This window comes from Molossus molossus, unplaced genomic scaffold, assembly GCF_014108415.1.
Source record: "Molossus molossus isolate mMolMol1 unplaced genomic scaffold, mMolMol1.p scaffold_m16_p_2, whole genome shotgun sequence".
NCBI lineage: Eukaryota > Metazoa > Chordata > Mammalia > Chiroptera > Molossidae > Molossus > Molossus molossus.
This window is the reverse complement of record NW_023425355.1, coordinates 54,361,159-54,376,229: the sequence shown is the minus strand read 5'-3', so window position 1 is coordinate 54,376,229 and position 15,071 is coordinate 54,361,159. Positions and strand designations below refer to the sequence as shown.

At 37.1% G+C, this 15,071-nt stretch overlaps 1 protein-coding gene across 2 annotated transcripts in view; it reads right to left on the bottom strand.

The window, feature by feature from the left end:
• GRIA3 (glutamate ionotropic receptor AMPA type subunit 3) overlaps positions 1 to 15,071 on the bottom strand; it is a 536,255-nt gene that overhangs the window by 113,462 nt on the left and 407,722 nt on the right. For both annotated transcript variants that reach the window (XM_036271251.1, XM_036271250.1), the window contains exon 14: positions 4,021 to 4,219. In XM_036271251.1, the coding sequence (XP_036127144.1) occupies positions 4,021 to 4,219 (199 nt within the window). The remainder of the gene's footprint in view (positions 1 to 4,020; positions 4,220 to 15,071) is intronic.

Below are 15,071 nucleotides of genomic sequence, written 5' to 3'. Positions count from 1 at the left end.
TCTACTAGACATAATAAATGAATTTGGTAAAGTAGCAGGATACAAAATTAACGTCAAGAAATCGACGGCATTCTTGTACATCAATGATGAACTCACAGAAAGAGAAACTGAAAAAAAAATCCCATTTACCATCACGCCAAAAAAATTACGATACCTAGGAATAAACTTAACCAAAGAAGTAAAGAACCTATTTGCAGAAAACTACAGGTCATTGAAAAAAGAAATAGAGGAAGATATAAAAAAGTGGAAGCACATACCCTGTTCATGGATTGGAAGGATTAACATCATTAAAATGTCCATACTACCCAAAGCAATCTATAGATTCAATGCAATCCCCATCAAAATACCAACGACATATTTCATAGAACTAGAACAAATACTTCAAAAGTTTGTATGGAACCAAAAAAGACCCCAAATAGCCACAGCAATCTTGAAAAAGAAGAACAAAGTAGGTGGGATCACAATACCAGATATCAGGTTATACTACAAAGTGACTGTAACCAAAGCAGCCTGGTACTGGCACAAGAACAGGCATATAGACCAGTGGAACAGAACTGAAAACCCAGAAATGGACCCAAGGCAATACGCTCAATTAATATTTGACAAAGGTGGCAAGAGCATACAGTGGAGTAAAGACAGCCTCTTTAATAAATGGTGTTGGGAAAATTGGACAGCTACATGCAAAAAAATGAAACTAGACCATCAACTTACACCATACACAAAAATAAACTCAAAATGGATAAAAGACTTAAATGTGACCCGTGAATCCATAAAAATTCTAGAAGAAAATGTAGGCAACAAAATTTCGGACATCATACGGAGCAGAATTTTCCCTGATACATCACCTAAGGCAACAGAAATAAAGGAGAAAATGAACACATGGGACTACATCAATCTGAAAAGCTTCTGCACAGCAAAAGAAACAATCATCAAAATGGAAAGACAACCCACTGTATGGGAGAACATCATTGCCAATGATGTATCAGATAAGGGGTTAATTTCCAATATATATAGAGTGCTCATACAACTCCACAAAAGGAAGACAAAGAACCCAATTAAAAAATGGGCAGAGGAGCTGAATAGACACCTCTCCAAACAGGACATACACATGGCCAAGAGACATATGAAGAAATGCTCAACATCACTAATCATCAGAGAGATGCAAATTAAAACAACAATGAGGTGTCACCTCACACCTGTCAGAATGGCCGCCATCAACAAATCATCAAATAACAAGTGTTGGCGAGGGTGTGGAGAAAAGGGGACTTTAATACTCTGCTGGTGGGAATGCAGACTGGTGCAGCTGCTATGGAAAACAATATGGTGCTACCTCAAGAAATTAAAAATTGAACTTCCATTTGACCCAGTGATCCCTCTGCTGGGAATATACCCTAAGAAGCCTGAAACACCAATTAGGAAGAATATATGTACCCCCATGTTCATAGCAGCACTATTTACAATAGCTAAGATCTGGAAACAGCCCAAGTGTCCATCAGTAGACGAATGAATAAAAAAGCTGTGGTACATATACACAATGGAGTACTATGCAGCGGTAAGAAAGAAAGATCTCTTATCCCTTGAGACGACATGGAGGGACCTGGAAAGTATTATCCTAAGTGAAAGAAGCCAAGCAGAAAAACACAAATACCACATGATCTCACTTATATACGGAATATAATGAACATAACAGTCTGAGGAATACAGTAGACCCAGACACATGGAAGTAGGGCACAGACTGACATCCTTCAGAAGAGGGGATGGGGGGTGGGGGGGGTGGGAAGAGATAAACCACAGAACTTATATGCATGTATGCATGACCAATGGACATGGACAACTAAGCCGGGGACAGGGTGGAGGGGGGGTGTGGTGGGGGGTGCCAATGGGGTAAAAAGGTAAAATATCTGTAACAAAAAAATAAATAAAAATTCATAAAAAAAAAGAAATAAGGAGACAGACAGAGATAGATATATACAGATATACAGATAGAGAGAGAGCAGATGACTATTACCCTAGAATTACATGCCAAATAGGTATGATAATGACCACTGTAAATTATTTTACAAAACAGAAAAGTCATAGTGTAGTATTCCCAATAATTCAACAAACAAACATGTTGTCTTCAATCATAGACATTAAAGGCCTTTGAAATTTAGGAAAATGTAACTGCCATGATAATAACAATAGTACTTAAAGTGAAAATGACTGAGAAAAATACCAACATGGAATGATCTTTGCCTGGGTGGGTTACATATTATATTTCATGTTACTGGAGATCAAGCACTGTGGATGAATAACAGAAAATAAATAAGAACAAGTAAAGAAAAAAAAATAAAGCACACCTTCTTAATTTCTAATCATCATTGAAGGAAAAATGCTTTCCAGTGGAACAAATATTTATTATCAGAGGGTCAAAGTCTGATGTCTTGATAGCCTAAGTGGTCAATTACTTCATATGGCAACTTAATGCCTATTGGAATAGTGAACATAAATTCTGTTGAAGTTGATACCAAACCAAATTTCCATGGAGCAGATTATGTGACTACTCAGTAGATGAAAATCCATGAAGTCCTGCCCTGAAATGTGTGAATGATTTCTTCAGGACAGGCATTATTCCCAGAGAAGCTTCTGGGACTGCCATAGTAGTGATGGTCAAGCCAAGTTAATTCTAGAGGGTCTTCATATAATTTTGATGCTTTCAATACTGGGCCTCCCTCCCTAACTGGGGATTATGATATTCTCAGTCAACAGTAATAGAAGTGAGATAGGGATATCCAGAACTAATGAGAATTCTTGAAGGGTTTTGGGACTGACCCTTTCTCCTTTGTGGAATATAAACAGTTTTTAGTTAATTGCTATAATTCCAAGAATCACACTCCTCCTGGTTTCCCATGAAATAATTGGACCAATCTCATGACAATACATGTAGAAATATATTTCTTACCTATTTATTAAAACAAACTGTTTTATAACCAACATCTGTTTACTCTGGACCTTTGAAGAAAAGTCAATAACTATACCTGCTATGCAATAATTTGATTATTGGTTGGAGAGAGTGACTGCATGTTTCCTTTCTACTTACCACAGAAGTGGTTTCTGCTACAACCAGTTACAATGATTACAGCAGCAGGCATTGGTAATGTATAGAATGGGTTCATTTTCTAATCAAGCACCATTATTTTCTGGTTGGGGCAACTAAAAAACACATTTGAGTTCTTAAATACTACATTGGTAATGTTACTTATAGTCTAGTTGCTACAGGACCAAAATCTTGATAGTTCATATAAAAGTGGTTTGTCCATCATATTATGCTTCTGTAATTTTTTGCCTCTGTCACTGTCATCGTACCTCTTTACAGTGTTTATGTAGCTTTATTAACTTTCGCTAGTGAACAACTTACTATTTCCCCACTAAGAGAGTTGGGTTACAAGGGGGGTTAGAGTGGGTAATAAGTCTACTCACAAAATTTAAAACACTTGTTAGCTTCACTGAAAATTGAATTATCACCATGTACATGAATACTGTAATACATCTCAATAGAAAACCAATGTCTAAAATAGAATATGTAGTTTTATAGTCCATCAGTTTTTAGAGTGTTAGAGTTAATTACCTAACTTCTGTGAACTGCTGAGATATAAAATCACTGCTTTTGTAAAAGCTAGAAAGGAGAATAAATATTATTTAGTTCAGTCCCCTCATTATTTAAAGAAGGGAACCAAGGCTGACAAAAGTTAAATGACTTGCCCAAGGACAAATAATCACTTTGTGGCAGGGTTGGGATTCAAACCTGGTAGTTCAAGCTTAGAGCTCTTGGCATGCCACTTATTTTGTCACACCCAAGTCTTAGTTCTAAGGGACAATGCATTAAGTCATCAATCAAGGGTTCTATATTTAAGATATTCTGCCTTGATATTATTTATTCTAACTCTTTCCCAACCCTCCCTTAAAAGCACTGTGAATTTGCCTTTATGAGAAGATGATAAAATAAAAACTAGCAGGCCCAATTAAATGTAAAGAACTTACTCTGAAAAATTCTTTTGTTGATCCGGAGTCCAGGGTCCCATATGCAATTTCAGTCTGTTTAGCTAAATCTTCAGCACTCTCTATAGGAGAAACCATCCTTTCCACAGTTAGGAATGCAGCAAGATTGGCAGTATAGGAAGAAATTATGATCAGGGTGAAGAACCACCAAACACCTCCAACAATGCGCCCAGAGAGTGACCTACAAAACAAAAGAAAGAAAAGTACAGACCCAGAGGGGCAAGATTTCAGTTTAAGTAATTCTTATCTTTATTTCTGGAAAGAGGAGTGGTTTCAGTTTAGCTGGTAAAGAAGGGAAATAAATGATGTTAGGATTTTAACACATCAAACAAATGTAATGTGTTAACAAGAAGAACCCATGTTATGATGGTATATGATGATAATACATGCATAATGTTCTTCAGGTGTATACAGTTTCCATGCAGGATTTTTTAAAAAAGAAAAATAATAGTTTATTGATTTTTAGAGAGAGAGGAAGGGAAAGAAAGAGAGAGAAGCATTGATATGAGAGTAAAATATCAATCAGTTGCTTCCTGCTCATCCCCTACCAGGGTTTGAGACACAACCCAGGCATGAGTCCTGATGGGGAATCAAAACAGAAACTGCCTGGTGCATGGGACAACACCCAACCAACTGAGCCATACTGGCCAGGGCCAAGGAGGATTTTTTTAATTGCAGGAAAATATCTTTTTATCAGCTCCAGCTTACATGTAGTAACTGTACTTATTGGATTCTCTTCCTGTGAATTTTGATGGGCTACCCACCCCTGTGGAAAACTGCTCCATTTCCTTTAAGGCAAGTGGTTCTCAGCTTTGCCTGTGCAGTAGAATAGCCTGAGGTCATTTTTAAAAATCTCATATGAAGACATTTAAAATGGCAGCAGACTGAATGGAAGCAACAAAGACCGTCTCTCAGGACCAAATTGGAATTACAACTAAAATAAAGACAAGTCATTGGGAAAAACCAACTGAAGAGCAGCTGGAGAGAACCCTTATAACCAAGGATGTAAAGAGTACCGCCAAATCAAACCTGGTACAAGCTGTGGAGGCATGAGTGGACTGGCTGGGTGCCCACAACAAGCAGCTGTGGGTTGTCTTAGCTGTGAGTAGTTTCCTCTGAGAAGTTGGGGGTTAAAACCCCAAGCCAGCTCCCCAGCACAAAGTGGCAGAACAGAGAAAGATACCCACATAAAACCTGGCTGAGAAAATCACCAGAGCAGAGGTTTTGTCCAGCAGGGAAGTGCCAGTGCACTAAATTACAGTTGTAGCCAGTCACCCAGGACTCTGGCAGAGGGAGGGCAGACTGAATTGGAGAGAGTTGGGGGTTCGTGGTACTGGGGAGAGAGCTGGGAAGGAGGCCATCAGGAGTTTTTTACTGAATCACTCCCTCATAAGACAGTAGTCATATTATTAAAGGGCCTCTTCCCAGAGCCCTGGGGAGAAGCAATGCCAACTCCCTCAGGAATTTAATGCCACCTAGCAGGGAGATGCAAATTGAGGCTCATTAACAGCTGGAAACTATCAGCAAGGAAGAATGACAAAAAAAAAAAAAAAGCGGCCCTGGCCGGTTTGGCTCAGCGGTTAGAGCATCAGCCTGCGGTCCACAGAGACCAGGGTTCGGTTCCCGCTAAGGGCATGTACCTTGGCTGCAGTTTGTCCCCGACCCTGGTTGGGTTGTGTGGGTGGCGGCCACTTGAAGTGACCCTTTCACATCGATGTTTCTCTCTCTTCCTCTCTCTCCTTCCCGCTCTATCTGAGTAAAAAATGGAAAAATGTCCTCGGGTGAGGATAAAAAAAAAAAGCATCTCCAAAAGAGTTGAAATTTGGACCAGACTTTAAATTTTTGGGGTCCTGGCTCTGAGGACTGAGCTGTGAAAGCTGAGGTCTAAGTTCCTATGCTGAGCCCCCCACACTCCATGGCTTCCATAGCTATCCATCTCTGTCAAGAAGCCCCATCAGAGCAGTTTTAGTCTGGGTAACAAGCAACTACCCCTCCCTCAGGAATTTAACACCACCCTGTGGCTCTGCAGACTAAGCTGTGAAGGCAGAGGCCTGGACCCCACACTGAGCCAATAACCCACACTGCAGGAACCATTGTCTTATCAAAGTAACTTTAACCTAAGGGAAAGCAATCGCCCCACTCACTGGAAATTCTCTTATCCTGTACACCTGAGGAATTTTTTATTCATTTGAGGGCTACAACCTGAGGCTCACTAAGTAACTGAGACTAATAGCCTGCAGAAAAAAAGTTACAGGATAACTGAATCTTTGCTTGGCATGCAAATCTACCCAGGAATGTAAGACTAGACATTGGTGTTTAACGTAGGCCCTCCCACACTCATAAAAACCCAGAAGAGGGAGCCACAGTCAGAGAAACACTGACACACACAGGGAAAGTTTGTCAGGCTTCAAAACCTGCTGAGTCAGCCAAAATGGTAAAACAAGGAAACAAATCCCAAATGAAAGAAAAACAGAATTCTACAGAAGGAGGGATAAATGAAATGAAATTAAGCAAGTTATCAGAGGTATAGTTAAGACTAATGATTATGAGGAAGTTCAACAGCATGAGTAAAGATATTATAAATCAACCAACTGGAAAGGAAAAACCACCAAGTGGAAATGAAGAATGATATAGCAGAAATAAAGAACACATTGGAAGGAATAACCATCAGAATAGAGGAAGCCGAGCATCAGATCAGTGAATTAGAAGACAAGGTAGTAAAAAACACCCAATTTCAGAACCAAAGAGAGAATTAAAAACAACTAAAAACTGGAGGACAGTTTAAGAGAACTGTGGAACAATGTGAAATGTAACAACACATCATTAGGAAGAATCAGTGACAGAAAGAAATATATCCACATCATTACGAAGAATCAGTAACAGAAAGAACTTCCTTAATCTGGTGAGGGTAAAAGGCATATAAGTTCAAGAAGCACAGAGAGCCCCAATTAAGAAGACCCAAAGAGGCACACCAAGACACATCATAATTAAAATGCCAAAAATGAAGACAAAGTGAGAATCTTAAAAGCAACAAGAGAAAAGCAACAAATTACCTACAAAGGTGCCCCCATAGTCTATAAGGTGATTTTTCAACAGAAAAAGTACAGTCCAGAAAGGAATGGCATGAAGTATTCAAGGTAATGAAAACAAGGTTCTGAATCTAAGACTACTTTATACAGCAAGGCTATCATTCAAAATAAAAAGTTAAATAAAGAGCTTCCCAGACCAAAAAATAAAAAAATAAAATAAAAGGCTAAGGGAATATATTAGCACCATACCACCACTGCAAGAAATGTTGAAAGTACTGCTATAATAAGCAGGAGAAATAGAGAGAGAAACATAACCATAATGAATAAAAATGGCAACAAATAAGTACATATCAATAATACCTTTCAATGTAAATTGATTAAATGCTATAATCCAAAGACACAGAGTAGATGAATGAATAAGAAAGCATGACTCATATATATGTTGTTAACAAGAGACACGCCTTACAACAAAACACTCACATAGGTTGAAAGTGAAGGAGTGTAAAAGAAATATCCATGCAAATGCAAATGAACAACAACAACAAAAAGCTGGGGTAGCTCATATCTGATGAATAGATTTCAAAATGAAGGCCATAATAAGAGACAAAGAAGGCCCCTACATAATATTGAAAGAAGCTATTCAACAGAAGGAAATCACCTTGGTAAACATATATGCACCCACTATAGGAGCACCAAAATATATTAAAAACTTCTGGAGGACTTCAAAGGAGAAATCAACAGCAATACAATGATAGCAGGGGACTGCAATACCCCACTGATATCACTGGATAGATCCTCTAGACAAAAAATTAACAAAGAAACAGAGACTCTAAATGATGCATTAGATCAAATGGATTTAATAGATATTTAAAGAGAATCATACCCCAAAACTGCCAAATTTACATTTTTCTCAAGTGCACATAGGACATTCTCAAAGTTAGACTAGATGTTAGGGCACAAACAAACTCTCTACAAGTTCAAAGAGTTTGAAATAATATCAAGCATCTCCTCAGATTACGACATAAAACTAGACATTAAATACAATAAAAACCTCAAAAATATTTAAACACATGGAGGCTAAATATAATGTTATTAAACAAGGAATGGGTTACCAAGGAAATCAGGAAAGAAATTAAAAACTTCCTAGAAACCAATGAAAATGAACACACAACAACACAAAATCTATGGGATACAGTAAAAGCAGTCCTGAGAGGGAAGGCACTGCAGGCCTACCTCAAGAAACAAGAAAAAAATTATAATTGACTATCAAACTCTATGACATAAAAAACTAGAAAGTAACCAAATAGAAAAAAACAGAGCAAGTAGAAGAAACAAAATAGTAAGGGCCAGAGCAGACATAAATGACATAGAGACTAAAAATACAATTAATAAGATCAATAAAAAAAATACAGCTGGTTATTTGACAAGATAAACAAGGTGGATGAACCCTTAGCCAGACTCAACAAGAAACAAAGTGTGGACACAAATGAACAAAATCAGAAATGAATGAGGAGAATTAACAACTGACACCACAGAAATACAAAGGTTGTTAAAAAATACAAATTGGACGCCCTGGCCGGTTTGGCTCAGCGGTTAGAGCGTCCGCCTGCGGTCCGTAGAGACCCGGGTTCGGTTCCCGTTAAGGGCATGTACTTCAGCTGCAGTTTGTCCCCGGCCCTGGTTGGTCGTGCGGGTGGCAGCCACTTGATGTGTCCCTTTCACATCGATGTTTCCCTCTCTCTCTCTTCCTCTCTCTCCCTCCTACTCTGTCTGTACAAAAATTGGAAAAATGTCCTTGGATGAGGATTAAAAAAAAAAAAATACAAATTGGACAATCCAGGTGAAACGCACAAATTTCTAAAATCACACAGTCTCCCAAAACTTCACCTGGAAGAGTCAGAAAATTGAACAGGCCAAGAACAATTAAGGAAATTGAAGATTTAATCAATAAACTCTTAGCAAAGAAAAGCCCGGTCCTGGATGGCTATGTGGGGGAGTTTTACTGAACATTCAAAGAACTAACACACATTCTCCTCAAACTATTCAAAAAAATTCAAATACAAGGAAGACTTCCAAACTCTTTTTTAGAGGCCAGCATAATCCTAATTCCAAAATAAGCTAAAGACACTATGAAGAAAGAAAACTACACACCAATATCCCTGATGAACACAGATACCAAAATATTAACAAATCGGATCCAGCAATATATTAAAAAAAATATTCAACATAACTAAGTGGGATTCATTCCAGGAATGCAAGGCAGGTACAATATTCAAACATCAATAAATGTGATGCACCACATAAGCAAATAAAAAATAAAAACCATATGATCATATCAATAGACACTAAAAAAGCATTTGACAAAATCCAGCACCCATTTCTGATAAAAACACTCAGCAATGTGGGAATAGAGGCATCAAATCTCAATGTGATATAGGCCATATATGACAAATCTACAGCCAACATCATACTCAATGGGCAAATACTACAAGCATTTTCCTTAAGAACAGGAACACAACAAGGATGCCCACTTTCACCACTTTTATTTAACATAGTATTGGAAGTCTTAGCCACAGTAAGTAGAAAAGAAAAAAAAATAAAAGGGATCCAAATCGGAAAGGAGGACTTGAAACTTTCATTATTTGTTGACTACCTAATATTGTACATAGAAAACCCTAACAACAGCATCAAAAATCTACTAGATTTAATAAATGAATTTGTCAAAGTAGCAGGATAAAAAATTAACATCCAGAAATCAATGGTATTCTTATACACCGATAGTGAACACTCTGAAAGAAAAACAAAGAAAATAAAAGACAATCCCTTTTACCATTGCAACAACAACAACAAAAATACCTAGAAATAAACCTAACCAAGGATGTAAAAGACCTGTTCTTAGAAAACTACAGGACATTGAAAAAAGAAATACAGGAAGATATAAAAATGTGGAAACGTATACCATGTTTATGGATTGAAAAATTCAACATCATTAAAATGTTCATACTAAGATAAGAACAAACAAACAAGGATGCTCACTTTCACCACTCTTATTTAACATAGTACTGGAAGTATTAGCTACAGCAATCAGACAGGAAGAAAAAAATACAAGGAATCCAAAGAGGAAGTGAAACTGTCATTATTCGCAGATGACATGATACTATACATAGAAAACCCCAAAGACTCCATCAAAATTTTACTATACTTAATAAATAAATTTGGCACAGTAGCAGGACACAAAATTAATGTCAAGAAATCGATGGTATTCTTATACACCAATGATGAACTCACAGAAAGAGAAACTAAAAACAAAATCCCATTTACCATCGCAGCAAAACAATTAAGATACCTAGGAATAAGCTTAAACAATGAAATAAAAGACTTATTCACAGAAAACTACAGGTCATTGAAAAAAGAAATAGAGGAAGATATAAAAAGTGGAAGCACATACCTTGTTCATGGATTGGAAGAATTAACATCATTAAAATGTCCATACTACCCAAAGAAATCTATAGATTCAATGCAATCCCCATCAAAATACCAACAGCATACTTCACAGAACTAGAACAAATACAAAAGTTCATATGGAACCCAAAAAGACCTCAAATAGCCACAGCAATCTTGAAAAAGAAGGACAAAGTTGCAGAGATCATATTACAAGATTTCAGGTTATACTACAAAGCCACTATAATCAAAACAGCCTGGTACTGGCACAAGAACAGGCAGATAGACCAGTGGAACAGAACGGAGAACCCAGAAATGGACCCAAGGCAATATGCTCAATTAATATTTGACAAAGGTGGCAAGAGCATACTGTGGAGTAAAGACAGCGTCTTTAATAAATGGTGTTGGGAAAACTGCACCTCATTTATCTCATCTTTGGTAGAGGTCTCTGGTTCTTTCATTTGGCTTTTGTTTCTGTGTTTCACCATTTTGGCTATCACAGTGGGCTTTGGAGACTGCCAAGTTTTCCCTGTGGGTGTTGGTGTTTTGCTGTTTGTGGCTTTGTCTCCTGGGTTTTGATGAGTGAGGGGGGACCCACATTAAACACCACTGTCAAGTCTTACTTTCTTGGTTAGAGTTGTTATCCCAGGAATGGTACAGTTATCCTCTAGCTTTTTGCCTGGAGGCTTGGCTTCTCATTTGAATGAAAAATTCCCTCAGGTGTTCAGAATAAGGGGATTTCTGGAGGTTGGGGCAGATGCTTGTTGTTAATGGGCCTTAATTTACATTTCAATGGCCACCAGGTGAGGTTGCATTTTCGAGGGAGGGGCTGCTGCCTCTCCCCAGAGCCCTGGGAAGGAGTAAGATGACCACCATCCTGTGTGGCCACAACTCAGTAAAAGCTCTGAGTGCCCTCCAAATCCTGATTGTCCCCATATAGTTCCAGCTCTGAGTGCCCTCCAAATCCTGATTGTCCCCATACAGTTCCAGTCCAGTTCACCCTCCCTCTTCCCAAGCCAGCACTGCAAGAAATGTTAAAAGAACTGCTGTAATTAGCAGGAGAAATAGGAAGAAAAATATAACCACACTAAACAAAAATGGCAATAAATAAGTACATATCAGTAATCACCTTAAATGTAAACCGACTGAATGCTCTGATAAAAAGACACAGAATATCTGATTGGATAAGAAAGCATGACTCATCTTTATATTGTTTACAAGAGACCCACATCACAACAAAAGACTCACATAGGTTTAAAGTGAAGGGATAGAAAAAAAATCTTCCAAGTAAACGAAAAGAAAAAAACAAGCGGGGTAGCAATACTCATATCTGATAAAATAGATTTCAAAATGAAGGCCATAACCTGAGACAAAGAAGGCCACCACATAATATTGAAAGGATCTATCCAACAGGAAGATATAACCTTAATAAATATATATGCACCCATTATAGGAGCACCAAAATATATTAACAATCTCCTGGAAGACTTCAAAGAAGAAATCGATAGCAATAAAATCATAGCAGGGGACTTCAACACCCTGCTGACATCACTGGATAGATCCTCTATACAAAAAATTAGCAAGAAAACAGAGACTCTAAATGAAGTACTAGACCAAATGGATTTAATAGATATCTACAGAGAATTATACCCCAAACTACAGAATTCACATTCTTCTCAAGTGCACATTGGACATTCTCAAAGATAGACCACATGATAGGACACAAATTAAATTTCTACAAGTTCAAGAAGATTGAAATCATATCAAGCATCTTCTCAGATCACAATGGCATGAAACTAGAAATCAATCACAACAAAAACATGCAAAGATATTTGAACACATGGAGGCTAAATAGCATGTTATTTAACAATGAATGTGTTACAATGGAAATCAAGAAAGAAATTAAAAACTTCTTGGACACCAATGAAAATGAACACACAACAACACAAAATCTATGGGATGCAGCAAAAGCAGTTCTGAGAGGGAACTTCATAGCACCACAGGCCTACCTTAAGAAGCAAGAAAAATCTCTAATAGACTATCTAACTTCACAACTTAAAGAACTAGAAAGCAAGCAAAAAGAAAACCGCAGGGCAAGTAGAAGGAAGGAAATGGTAAAGATCAGAGCAGAAATAAATGACATAGAGTCTAAAAAAACAATTTAAAGGATTAATGAAAGAAAGAGCTGGTTTTTTGAAAAGATAAACAAGATTGATGGACCCTTAGCTTGACTCTCGAAGAAACAAAGAGAACCCAAATATACAAAATCTGAAATGAAAAAGGAGAAGTAACAACTGACACCACAGAATTATAAAAATCGTTAACTACTACTATGAACAATTATTTTGCAACAAATTTGACAGTCTAAACAAAATAGACAAATTTCTAGAATCACACAGTATCCCAAAACTGGATCAGGAAAAGATAGAAAACTTAAACAGACCAATAACAACTAAGGAAATTGAAGATATAATCAAAACTTCCAGCATTCTAAAGCTCAGGCCCAGACTGCTTCACAGGAGAGTTTTACTGAACATTCAAAAAAGAACTAACACCCATTCTCCTCAAACTATTTTAAAAAATTCAAGAAGAAGGAAGACTTCCAAACTTTTTTTATGAAGCCAGCATAATTCTAATTCCAAAACCAGAAAAAGACATTCCAAAGAAAGAAAATTACAGGCCAATATCCCTGATGAACATAGGTGCCAAAATCCTGAAGAAAATAATAGCAAATTGAATTCAGCAATACATCAAAAAAATTATTCACTATGAGCAAGTGGGATTCATCCCAGGGATGCAAGACTGGTATAATGTTCGCAAATCATTGAATGTGATACACCACATAAACAAAATGAAGAATAAAAACCCCATGATCATATCAATAGATGCCCAAAAAAGCCTTTGACAAAATCCAGCATTCATTTCTGATAAAAACACTCAGCAATAAGAGACTAGAGGGATCATATCTCGACATAATAAAGGCCATATATGAAAGACCTACAGCCAACATCATACCCAATGGGCAAAAACTAAAAGCATTTCCCCTAAGACCAGGAACAAGACAAGGATGTCCACTTTCAACACACTTATTTAACATAGTACTGGAAGTCTTAGCCACAGCAATGAGACGGGAAGAAAAAATAAAAGGGATCCAAATTGGAAAGGAGGAAGTGAAACTGTCATTATTCGCTGATGACATGATACTATATGGAGAAAACCCCAAAGACGCCTTCAAAAATTTGCTAGACTTAATAAATAATTTTGGCAAAGTAGCAGGATACAAAATTAACATCAAGAAATTGATGGATTTCTTATACACCAATGATGAACTCACAGAAAGAGAAACTAAGAAAACAATCCCATTTACCATTGTGACAAAAAAATTAAGATTCCTAGGAATAAACTTAACCAACGAAGTAAAGGACCTATTTGCAGAAAACTACAGGGCATTGAAAAAAGAGGAAGATATAAAAACGTGGAAGCACATACCTTGTCCATGAATTAGAAGAATTAACATCATTAAAATGTCCATACTACCCAAAACAATCTATAAATTCAATGCAATCCCCATTAAAACACCAACGACATACTTCTCAGAACTAGAACAAATACTTCAAAAGTTCGTATGGAACCAAAAAAGACCTCGAATAGCCACAGCAATCTTGAAAAAGGAGAACAAAGCAGGAGGGATCACATTTCCAGATGATTGTTTCTTTTGCTGTGTGGAAGATTTTTAGCTTGATGTAGTACCATGTATTCATTTTCTCCTTTGTTTCTGTTGCCTTAGAGGATGTATCAGTGAAAATTCTGCTGTGTGTGATGTCTGAAATTTTGTTGCCTACATTTTCTTCTAGGATTTTTATGGATTCATGAGTCACATTTAAGTCTTCTATTCATTTTGAGTTTATTCTTGTATGTGGTGTAAGTTGGTGGTCTAGCTTCAAGTTTTTGCCTGTCGCTGTCCAATTGCCCCAACACCATTGATTAAAGAGTCTGTCTTTACTCCACTGTATGCTTTTGTCACCTTTGTCAAATATTAATTGAGCATAATGTCTTGGGTCAATTTCTAGGTTCTCTGTTCTATTCCATTTATGTATATGCCTGTTCTTGTGCAGGTACCAGGCTGTTTTAATTGCAATGGCTTTATTGTATTACCTGATATTTAGTAGTCTGATCCCTCCTACTTTGTTATTCTTTTTCAAGATTGCTGTAGGTATTTGGGTCTACTTATTTTTTCAGTAACAGAACCGTTTATTCATATAAATTTTACCTGAAGTTTCAATATCTAATAAAACAAAATTAGAATGGCCCAGGATAAAATTGAGGTGTGTCTTTAGAGAACTTTATCTCCCATTTCAAATAGAAAAAAGTGTAAAAGTAGGCTCCCAATTCAAAAAAAATTAAACTAGACCACCTTACACCATATACAAGAATAAACACAAAATGGATATAAGACTTAAATGTAACCTAGGAAACCTTAAAAATTCTAGAAGAAAATGTTCGCAGAAAAATCTCAGACATCATATGCAGTGGAATTTTCATTGATACATCACCTAGGGCAAG